General features: G+C 44.6%; 1 protein-coding gene across 6 annotated transcripts in view; it reads right to left on the bottom strand.

The window, feature by feature from the left end:
- Positions 1–3,623: 3,623 nt before the first annotated feature.
- Positions 3,624–12,005, bottom strand: part of DCAF5 (DDB1 and CUL4 associated factor 5) — a 78,691-nt gene continuing 70,309 nt past the window's right edge. For all 6 annotated transcript variants that reach the window (XM_064460033.1, XM_064460036.1, XM_064460037.1 and 3 more), the window contains one exon: positions 3,624–5,848. In XM_064460033.1, the coding sequence (XP_064316103.1) occupies positions 4,040–5,848 (1,809 nt within the window). In that variant the 3' untranslated portion in view covers positions 3,624–4,039. The remainder of the gene's footprint in view (positions 5,849–12,005) is intronic.

Genomic DNA, 12,005 nt, shown 5'->3' with positions numbered 1-12,005 from the left:
ACAGAGTTCTTGTTCATACTGGTACAGCATTAGCTGGGCTAAGTAGCGCACCGACCCAGCTGCAGGAGTGTGCTGATGTGCTTTATAAATTATGCATGTGCTAGAATTAAAGAATTCCTGAAGATTACATAGACATATAGCAATTCAGTTGTTGCAGCTATTTGCTTTGGCAGCCTGTGGACCCCACAGCAGAGCGCTGAGCTTCCCAGGTCTGGCAAAGAGTTTTGGAGAATCTGAGTGGGTGAAAATGGGAGACAGCGTCAGGTGTACTGCCTGTAAAAACAGACGGAAACTCACTAACATGGGACATTTTAACCCAATGAAGTAATAACAAAAATCCCATCTTGGTCTTGTCCACAAACAGAAAAATAAACTTCAACTGCAAATGAAAGCATCCCAAGACTTTGTTAATACCAAGCCACATCAGCTTCTGATGGCCACAGTAAGCAAGAGACCTCCCTCTGTTCACTGGGATGTGACAATGCAGGGAAGTACAAGACCTCAGAAGCAGACCTAACTACATTTATCTTTTATAATTTTTTGAGGAAGAGTGATTTCCTAGGTACCAAGTGGCATGGCTTATAAACAGAGATTAGGACCAGGTTTCAATCACTTATTCTATTATGAAACTTAGGGGGGAAAAAAATCCACTGCAACTTTTGGAGGAGAAAAGGTTCTGAAATAAGTTGTCCTTCCTAGTTGTTACTCCGAGACAGGCTGGATTTTAGAACATGCTGCAATCAACCAGTTTGCCCATGGTCAAAATCCTGTGCTCTTCCCTTCCCAAGGCAGCTGTACCTTTCTGCATGCACTTAGTCTGCAAGAGCGAGCTGCTCCTCGACAGCAAAGCGTGACCTCTATTGAGCCACTCACCTTGGAGAAGACTTGCCAGCTTTGGCAAGAGGATCACTTGAGAACTGGAAAAACCCCTGCGGTTGATAGATCTCATGTCCTCCTGCATCTTTGAAAGCAGTTAATACCCCAGCCCAGAAAAGCCTCATGCTTGCCTGCTTCAGAAGAGTCGGCTTCGACTCTCTCACAAACAGGTTGGTTTGACATTAATGCTTTAAACAGAGAAAGCTGAAATAAGCAAATACATCACTTGTGAGCTTGTAGGAATATCAAAAAGAATTTCTTTAAGGATCAATCTTTCTCTGTCCAAAGTCTTGCGAAGAGATGTAAGGGAGAGTTTTTCTTTCCCATTGATAAGGTTTTCTGGAGCTGAACTGTACAACCTGGCCTAGCCAATTTCCTGCTGTAACAAGTTGCACAGTAAGTAAATACTGGCTAACTAACAAGGTGGTTCCGTATTTAGACAACTTTTTTGTTTCTAAGTACATGGCATGGATTATTAGAAAAGGTGAAACCTCTTCAGATAAACTGGTAAGATTTCCATCTGAACAGCTTACCCTCTTTCCCTAGCAATGGAGAGCAACAATCCCAAGGGCACGGTACCACTCAGATATAGCAGCACAGGAAACTGCCAGGCCATAGCGTGGTTAATGACCCAGTGTGGATGCACGGGATCAACGGCAAAGCAAAGCAACCTCCAAAGAGCAGCCATTCTCATGGTCAGCTACCTGCAGCAGACGTGCTGCTGCTTGCTCGCTTTTTTTTGGTCTTTTCCAGATAACGAAGCTGCCTAGTGCTGGTAAGTTTATTTATGTGAGAAGGTGAACCCACTGATCCGGAAGTTACAGTTCTTGTATGTGCTGAAATTTCCTGTGAACAAAAGGTTAAGATCACAGCCTACCTTCTGCTTCTGCTTGATAGAAACTAGAAATAACAAGCATGCAGGCAGCACGGGAGGCTGTCTTTGGGGAAACCACAGCAAACCTTTACGGCCAGAGCCTACAGAGCAGCATTAACACCAAACCCAGGAGCTTTTATTCTGCTTTTGAAAACAAACAAAAGAACCAGAAAGTGAGACCACAAGGCATTTGAGAAAACACTGAGAAAAGACAACCATGTCAAAGGAGAGTGGAGATGCTCTTCCATCAGCAATCTGGGCATTCTTCAGAGGAGGATGGAAGATGTGACAGCTGAGAGAATTTTCCAATGTAAAGAACTTTTAAAAAATAAAGTTTTGACTCAGCAACTTAGAGATTTTGGCTAAAAAACAGCATTTACAATAAGGTGTTTATACGACCAAGGAGAACACTCCTATAGTGATCTTGATTGCAGCCATCTAAAACATTATCAGTACAGAACAATTTTTTCAATAAGGTAACAGTGTATCTGCTTGTTTTATTGCTGCTTTCACTCGTGTTTGAAAACATCCCTTCCCTTTTTCAGCCATCTTACACGCTTCTTAAATACTCACTTAGCAAAGGTGACCAAGCATGGGCAAACAGCCTATGGCACACAGTAGTTGTAAGAAAATTTTTACAGCTTGTGCTCTTCACTCCCCTACCTTTTGCTCCCAGCACACGGGGATGTTTCTCTGAAGCTCTCCCATACACACACAGAATCACTGGTTTGAAGGGACCTCCAGGATCATCTAGTCCAACCTTTCTGGGAAGAGCCCAGCCTAGACAAGACGGCCCAGCACCCTGTCCAGACGGCTCTTGAAGGTGCCCAACGTGGCCGAGCCAACCCCTTCCCTGGGGAGATTATTCCAGTGGTGACTGTCCTCACTGTGAAAAATTTCCCTCTGGTGTCCAACCGGAATCTCCCCAAGAGCAACTAGTGTCCATCCCCCCTTGTCCTCTCCATGCGACTCCTTGTAAAAAGGGAGTCTCCATCTTCTCTGTAGCTGCCCATTAAGCACTGGTACACGGGGATGAGATCCCCTCTGAGCCTCCTTTTCTCAAGGCTGAACAAGCCCAGCTCTCCCAGCCTGTCCTTGTACGGCAGCTTCCCAGTCCTTGGATCATCTTGGTGGCCCTTATCCTGTTGAATCCACCTACCCATTTGCAGTTTTAAATATTTGCAACACAGTGGTGGAAAACCAGCCCTGACCTCCAACACCAACCAATTTTGAGCTTTGGGGTAAGAAAACTTCTATAAAAAAGTAGTTTTCAGACTTCAGCAAGTGTTGCTGTTAATGTGCATCAGTTACGTTATCCATCCTTCTGCTATTTTTTCACTGGCCTACTGCCTCCCAAAAGTAAGCACAGAGAGGAAGGGGGGGGCACAGTCAAGATACACCCCAACACTCTGAGCCATATTCTTAATAAATAATACTAATAGAGATTCATTATGTGTTAAGCTCACAGAAAGGCATGTTTCAATGCCTGATTTTTAACAGTCCTTGGTTAGAGTGAGGCCTACAGCGTAATACCTTCCTCTTGCCCAACAATCACGTTTTAGTATAGCGATGACATTGTGTTATTCAGTACTTTTCTCTAAAAAAAACCCACAAAATCAATGTCACCATGGGAACATTCTAAAGTCAATTTTGGAAAGAGCCTCATTTCCTATAGCTTTTCTGCTGGCATAAAAATAGTGTCACTGAACTGTATCAGGAGCAAGTGCTTTATGAAGTACCATCTCTAAAGATACCACGCAGTTCTGAAAATATCCTCCCTAATGGTTGTATTTCTTTAGTGTCTGAAACAGAATAAAGGGCCCGTGAAGGTTTCCTCCCTGTTTTTCTCAACAAGAAACACATCCCAAGCTACTGCCAGTGTGATCTAATTTAATCATTCGTCAGCCTGTAATGTGCAATAAGTGTCGGTATGGAAAAATTCCTTCTCAGAAGAACAATTAAAACTTAAAGCAATCATCCTGGTTGGCTGGCTGAACAAACGACACATGTTCACACAAGAATAACTCAGTCAACCGTCTTAATAAGGATTTACTTTAAACAGAACCTTGTATGGGTACACTAGACTCAGTCTCATTAAGGAGTAAATTGTTGGATTTTTATACAGCATGAACCACTGGCAATCTAAAACAGACCCACTGAAGAATGGAACGGAGAATCAAACGCAATGTTTCAGACCCAAGCTCTATGTGCCTTTAATACTTTCTTCTTCCTTTTTTTTTTTTTTTTTTTTTGAGAGAGAGTGCACGCTATGACAGACATTTGTATTTATCATGTTTTTAGCTTCTTTTCTAAGGATGAACTCTCTGAATCTGCATCTTCCAACTCCACCCTGTGTCTTTTCAGTCCTCCAAGAGATTGAGTACTCTCACTGCCTGCAGGATGCAGGTCAGCGGTATCGTCTCTTGCGCTCACGCTGTAGCTGTTGGAGTCCATTTCAGACAGGCAGCAGTCCCTGTGCAAGGTCACGCCCATCTGCACAAAGTTGCCATTATCAGCATTTGAGCGCACCTGTAGTCCTTGTGTCACAGTCTCCTGCTCTCCAAAACTCTGTCCGTTGTTGAAGCGCGAAGGGCGAAGATGCAAGTGGCCGTTGTTGTGGTTAACACAGGAGGTGTCAAGGCTCCTCTCCTCACTGTCATCAGTCTGGTTTCTGGCACAGTGACCTGACATGCTACAGATGGCAACAGTGGAGAATGGAGGGACCAGTGAGTGATGGCTTGATGCTGGTTGACAGTTCTGACTATTTTTCTGTTCCACAAGTCCTGCAGTCTGAATGCATGGTTCTTCAGTACAACTATTTAGCCCTTTGCAGTTAGCTCTTCTATTGAGCTTTTTAGTCTCAAAAGAATGTTCTGTATCTCCGCTGCTAGTGTCTTCAGATGTGTTTTCTTGACCCTCCATCTGCTGCTGATTGTCACGTTCATAAGCTTGACCATTACTAGAATTTTCTATCAAGCCACTTTCTTTTAAGGTTTCCTTATTGTAGCTTTCAGTAGAAAGAGCTGAGGGACCTTGAGGAACTACTGAACTCAAGTTCTTAGCACCTTCCTTATTTGGCAAGTGTGCTGTACTGTGCCTTCCACTAGTTCCTGGTTTCCCTTCGTCATTCTCCCCATCTCCTCTGGAGGACTCACCATCTTTACTAGCTGAATACGATATGTAAGAATAATGAAGCCATTTGTAAGCTTTGTAAATCTTTCTCTCCACCGATTCACTGTCTGAACAAGGAGAGTTAATTTCTTTGAGAACTTCTTTGCTGGTTGAACTCCTTTCTGGCGAAGAAGCTGGAGAAGACGACAGATCATCTACTTTGATCTGGGGGTAATCGTAGATATCCTCACCTATGTAGGGGGTTACGTTCTCTGTGTTAGCACTAGTCCGTTCCTCCTTTTGCGCTTTCTGTCGGCGCCTCAGTGCATTGCATTGCCTCATAGATGTGCGTCGTTCATTCAGTTCTTCTTCATCTTCTGTACTGCTGCTGCTGCTGGAACTGCTGGTTTCATTCTCCTCAGGACTCGGGGACCGTGGCCGTGGGAAAAGGTCTGTATCTAGTTCTGCCTCACAGGTATTGTCATCAGAATCAGATTCATTGGAAAGGGCCAGGAGACGCTTATCCTGATACTTTCTCAGTGCAGAGAGCCTCTGCTGACGGGAAGCCACATCTTCTCTGGCTGAGGGGGATTCAGTTGATCTTAAGGCCCTTAAGTTATAGGCAGTTTCATCAGACTCTTCAGCCACATGTGGAGGGGAGTGATGCAAAGACACGGAGGACTCCGACTCACTGTAAACGGAGCGTTCACTTACTCCTGCATGGAGCTGCAAGATTGTGCTTTCACTGAGGTCACTGTCCGAGTCAGAACTCCAGCCCTCGATCTCCCGGCGCACCAGGGAGTCAAAAAAGGCCATCATCCGTGGATCTTCCTGGACTGACTGGTTGGCGTAGTCATGGGACAAGCCACTACCACTGTTCAACACAAGACTGATGTACTCTTCATGAGTGTAGAGGCAACGTGAATCATCCTCAATTCTACCATCCAGATCCCCTGTGCAGTCAGGCTGTTTGTAAGGACTCCAGATCTGTAGCAGAAAATAAAAACCCAATACAAATGTCTTTGAATCAATAAACTTATTACAAGCATCCGAAATAGAACAGTAGCACAAATACACAGAACAACTGCAAGTTGCAGGCTGTTTTTGTTAATTTTTACCCCTCAGACCCCTACTTACAATCATTCTGGGTGTGTGTGTGTGTGGTATGTGTGTCCCCTCTTACAAATGTGCTTTTCCTGCATCTACTTCACCCATCCAGGGCTTAAAAGCTCTCACACTGCAGATTATCCATCATTTCAATATTTCAGTGTGTAATAATTTCTCCCAAATTGCAGGGCTCTATTTTTATGTAATAGGGATGCTTACTCACTAATGGTAAGAATAGTTTGTTGCCTACAATACAGTCTTAGCACTAATGAAGGCACTTGTTTCCCAGGAAACTAGAGTTGCTTGTGCCAGTGATGTCGAGTAACATTTCATCCAGCTGCATAGTCAGTCACACCAGATCAGCAGGCAGGAAGCTGAATGTATGGAGGTGAAAAGCAGGCCTGCGCTACTCCCTTTAGGGAACAGCCATGAAGGAAAGAAAGCACATCCTCTCAAGGCACAGCAGCAGTTTTAGTAGGGAAAGCTGAAGGAGGAGAGTTTTACCGAACGCTACCTTTGAAGTGGAGAGAGGTAACATTTCAAAGTGTAATGAAGTAAGGAAGAGGGTCAGCAAAACCACTACCCTGAACTTCAGAAGGGCAGACTGTGGATTGGTGAGGTTTCTGGTTAACAGAGTCCCTTGGGAGGCAGTCCTGAAGGGCAAAGGGGTCCAGGAAGGCTGGATGTTATTAAAGAAGGAAGTCTCAAAGGCGCAGGAGCAGGCCGTCCCCATGTGCCGTAAGTCGAGCAGGCGGGGGAGACGACCGGCTTGGCTGAATAGGGAGCTTTGGCTGGAGCTCGAGAGAAAAATGAGAGCTTTACTGCCTTTGGAAGAAGGGGCAGGTGACTCAGGAGGACTACAAGGGTGTTGTGAGGTTATGCAGGGAAAAGATTAGGAAGGCAAAGGCCCAGCTAGAACTTAGACTAGCCACCATCATTAAAGATAACAAAAAATGTTTTTATAAATACATCAGTGACAAAAGGAGGGCCAGGGAGAATCTCCCACCTTTGTTAGGTGCGGAAGGTAACCTTGCCAGGAAAGATGAGGAGAAGGCTGAGGTACTTAATGCTTTCTTTGCCTCAGTATTTAATAGTCAGACTGGTCACCCTCAGGGTTGTCGGGCCCCTGTGCTGGGAGATGGAGATGGTATGCAGAATAAAGTCCCAGTTGTTGGAGAGGTGGCAGTCACCGACCTGCTCCTTCACCTGGATGTTCACAAGTCCACGGGGCCGGATGGGATCCACCTGAGGATACTGAGGGAGCTGGCAGAGGAGCTCACCAAGCCACTGTCCATCATTTATCAGCAGTCCTGGTCAACCGGGGAGGTCCCAGATGACTGGGAACTAGCGAATGTGACGCCCCTCTACAAGAAGGGTCGGAAGGAGGATCTGGGGAACTACAGGCCTGTCAGCCTGACCTCGGTGCCGGGAAAGGTCATGGAGCAGATCACCTTGAATGCCATTATGTGGCACGTGTGGGACCACCAGGGGATCGGGCTCAGCCAGCATGGGTTTATGAAAGGGAGGTCCTGCCTCACTAACCTGGTCTCCTTCTATGATAAGGTGACCCGCTTAGTGGATGAGGGGAAGGCTGTGGGCGTTGTCTACTTGGACTTCAGTAAGGCCTTTGACACTGCCTCCCACAGCATTCTCCTGGAGAAGCTGGCTGCTCACGGCTTGGACAAGTACACTCTGCGCTGGGCTAAAAACTGGCTGACGGCTGAGCCCGTGGAGTGGTGGTGAATGGAGTCACCTCCAGTTGGCGGCCAGTCATGAGTGGTGTTCCCCAGGACTCAGTGTTGGGGCCAGTCCTGTTCAATATCTTCACTGATGATCTGGATGAGGGGATCGAGGGCACCCTCAGTAAGTTTGCAGATGACACCAAGCTGGCTGGAAGTGTTGATCTGCTGGAGGGCAGGAAGGCCCCACAGAGGGACCTGGACAGGCTGGATCGTTGGGCCGGGGCCAATGGTATGAGATTCAACAAGGCCAAGTGCCGGGTCCTGCACTTGGGTCACACCAACCCTTTGCAACACTACAGGCTTGGGGAGGAATGGCTGGAGAGCTGCCTGGAGGAAAAGGCCCTGGGGGTGCTGGCTGACAGCCGGCTGGGCATGAGCCAGCAGTGTGCTCAGGTGGCCGAGAAGGCCAATGGCATCCTGGCTTGTATCAGGATCAGTATGGCCAGCAGGAGCAGGGAGGTGATAGAGCCCCTGTGCTCGGCACTGGTGAGGCCACACCTTGAATATTGTGCTCAGTTTTGGGCCTCTCACTATAAGCAGGACATTGAGGTGCTGGAGCGTGTCCAGGGAAGGGCAGTGAAGCTGGTGAAGGGCCTAGAGAGCAAGTCTTATGAGGAGAGGTTGAGGGAGCTGGGACTGTTTAGTCTGGAGAAGAGGAGGCTGAGGGGAGACCTTATTGCTCTCTACAGCTACTTGAAAGGAGGTTGTAGCGAGACGGGGGTCGGTCTCTTCTCCCTAGTAACAAGCGATAGGACGAGGGGAAATGGCCTTGAGCTGCACCAGGGGAAGTTTAGGTTGGATATTAGGAAAAACTTCTTCACCAAAAGGGTTGTCAAACATTGGCACAGGCTGCCCAGGGAGGTGGTGGAGTCTCCATCCCTGGAGGTATTTAAAAGAAGGGCAGACGTGGTGCTTGAGGATCTGGTTTAGTGGTGGACTTGGCAGTGACAGGTTAGCGGTTGGACTCAATGATCTTAAGGGTCTTTTCCAACATTAACAATTCTATGATTCTATGATTTAATCAATAGCAACAGCCTTGGCTGTGCTGTCCATCTAGCCTTCCTTCTGTTCTCCTGGGGCGGCAGGGGGAAGCACCAAAAAAGATCCACCAATATCCCTACGAAACTGATAATCTATAGCAAGCATAATAATTGGAACTCCTCACCTTTCTCAGTTTTACTCACAGATTCAGGGGCAATATGATTAAGGCACTCACTGGACAACCACTATCACTTTTATTCTAGATCGACAGTTAATGTGATGGCATGACACTCACCGTTAGCAGAACTAGTATGAAGCCTATCCACAATACTGCCTTAATGTTCTGCTAATAAAATGCCTGATTTCAGTCATACTTTGGTTTTACCAAAGCTCAGGGGGAAAAAAAAAAAATCTGTGCCAGCTGTTTATACCATGTTGACCTTTTGGGATAGACTTCAGCAAAGACATCTCTTTTCCCAATAGAAATTGGCCAAGTTTTGATCCAAGTAGAAAAAACCACTAACAAAAAGAGTTGTTTTTGCCTGTATAAATGGGATAATCAGCACTCATCTCACAGATGCAGAGTTAACACACGCAACATAATCTGATACTACCATGACGAGCAGTATAAAAAAAGCCCACGAGAATGCCAGTAATTCTGTATTCAGAGATTTTCAACAGTGTACAGTAAGACCATATACCTTTAATATGGAAGTAAACCAAAATTAATTATTATTTGTTCAGCATAGCCAAGTTTAAGATGCACAGGTAACCTTTATTCTGGAATTCTCCCAAACTTCACTTTGCATCCTCTGTAATTTATGGTTACCAGAGCTTTCCCATATGATCTGGCTATGCAGATAAAAGAGACACTATTCCAAAATTAAAGTGGGCTGCAGATACACTTCTTTCTGTATGGCAATCATCCAGCTGTCTTTCAGAGCAACGGGAAAGGAATTTTACATCGCATTACAGTAGCCTGTCCCTACAAACATACCTCAATATCAAGGTGTATTCACTATTTGTACTTAATTGCTCTTTTTTTTATTTACAGTACTGAAGCATATTCTCTTCCAGTACAATTCATTAATATCATACTTGCTTGGTTACTCCATTGCTTGGTTCAAGCACTGCACTTACTAGACATACAGCTCAAGGGACAAGCATCAGGTTTGGGTAAAGATACAAAATCCAGCCTAAACCCACTATGTATAGACTTCCATCAACCATTCTTAACCTTTTTGAATTACTCAAGAGAACAGAAAGAATCTCTCTTCATCCTCTAATTATTTCCCACACCCAACTTCATGAAGACAAGTTGTTGCATGACAGAGATTGTTGATTTGGGGATACACCAAGTTTTTTAATAGAAAAATAGAACTCTACTTGCTCAAAGGACTATTCTGAGTTGCTGCCTTCTTGATGATGTAAACTAGCACATGCTCAGTACCTTCTCTCTCACAATTTGTCAGATCTTTTCCCCCCTCTGTCCACTACTGAGCATTTCAGCACGTAGATCAGATCTTTATTTAAGAAGCATATACCTTCTTGTAAATGCTTCACACTGTATGCCTGGACAAGTAGGCTGACATGCCCCTTCCTCAAATAGTCTTAGCAGTGTTAGACTGATCACTAGGGTTAATGAAACTTTTTTTTAAGCAAGAGTATTAGAAACACTTAGATTCTGTATGAGCCAGTATAAACGGAGGAGTAGTAGTCTGCTCTGAAGTCCCTCTGGAAAAGGTCTGTTTTATAATGAAAAGTAATCTAAAAAGGTACATATAGTGTGCAGAAAGAGATTCCACATCCTTGTTAGTGCTACCATATCTTTCTGCTCACTCTGCAAGCATCAGAGAAAATCCAGCAGTGTTAAATATTGAAAAGGTAGCTCCAAAGAGTCCATACTGAGCTTTTTCCCTTCCAAGACAGATTTGTTCAGAGAGAAGGAGTAAACAATGTATAAGTCAACGGAATTCAGGATGAATACCTGTTTTTACAGGATCAGATGTCTCTGGAGATTGATATCCCTATGTTTCAGACATTTTGCCATGAAGGAGTGTGAAGGCCTGCCAGAGTCCCAAAAAGAAGTTAGACTAAGGCTCTATCCTTGGCAGACCTGGGAAATCTTTAAGCTGGCAGTGACTGGTCCAGTGCTTTCTGTGGCATCTGAAATGGCCTTCTTTGTAAATGGAATGCCTTTGCCTTTTTCTCATCTTCTGACTTCCATGTCAAGGAAGGATGTGAGCAATTTGGAGAAAATAAGTTGGCAAAGCATCCCACCGAAGCAACAATATCAAGAAGTTCTTTCTCTGTCAGAGGATTAAGGAGCTGAATATTACTCATTAATGCCCCAAGTACGGATACAAAAATAGGAACAATAACAGAAAAGGGGAGTACAAAACTGATTCTCTACTTCAGCAGGGATTCTTCAGACAGCATCTTTGAATCGCTTGTATCCCCTGGTGGCAAACCCCCAAATTTTAAAACAAAAAAAAGACGTTATGCCCCTAGCATAAGAATAATTAAAGCCAGCTACATTCGATTATCTGATCAGGCAGACACAGCTAGACGCAATGACATGATCTGTCACCATAGCAACATGGGCAAATAGACTTGGCTATCTTTGATACACTGATGATACACTGACGATTTTTAAACAAATGGGACCTACAACTGTTGTGCTCAGAACCACAGTTACAGAGTATTCAATTTGCAATACAAAACAGTATTTCTTTCTGAAAATCCTTACACACTGTTTTATCTTTTCTGGAACTGTCTTCTAACAGCATAATTCTCTGTGGCCCTCCTCTAAGCCCCACACATCACAGGGAATGTCTCATTTATTTCTCCTGCAATGCAATTCATTTTCCTGCCAGCACATCCCAATGTCTCACACCCTTAACTGAGGAGAAAGTGGTATTTTTCTATTTTATATTGCTTTAGCCCTCGTGGCAAAAACTTGCTGCAAAGGTTCAGGTTTCTGAAATGGAGGGCAATGAGCAATTCATCTGGGTTTATGTGTCCAGCACACACTGTCTGGAGTCAAGGCTTCTAGTATCCTTTATTAAGGAGCTTGTTGAGACTTATTTTAGGTTTCTGAAACCTCCTCAGTTGAATATTCACTCCCCCTGCCTCCATCTTATCCATTGTATTCTTAGTCCTGGCAGAAATCAAACCCTAAACAACTGAGTGACTGAATTATATTCTTACAGGTGCTTTGCAACAAAATAAAACTTTACGCAAAAAACCCATAACCACAAAGGTCAAAATAATTCCTGTGAATGCTATTCATTCCAGCAGCACTGGACCTGAGA

This window comes from Phalacrocorax carbo, chromosome 9, assembly GCF_963921805.1.
Source record: "Phalacrocorax carbo chromosome 9, bPhaCar2.1, whole genome shotgun sequence".
Lineage (NCBI taxonomy): Eukaryota > Metazoa > Chordata > Aves > Suliformes > Phalacrocoracidae > Phalacrocorax > Phalacrocorax carbo.
This window is presented reverse-complemented; position numbering and strand designations above follow the sequence as displayed.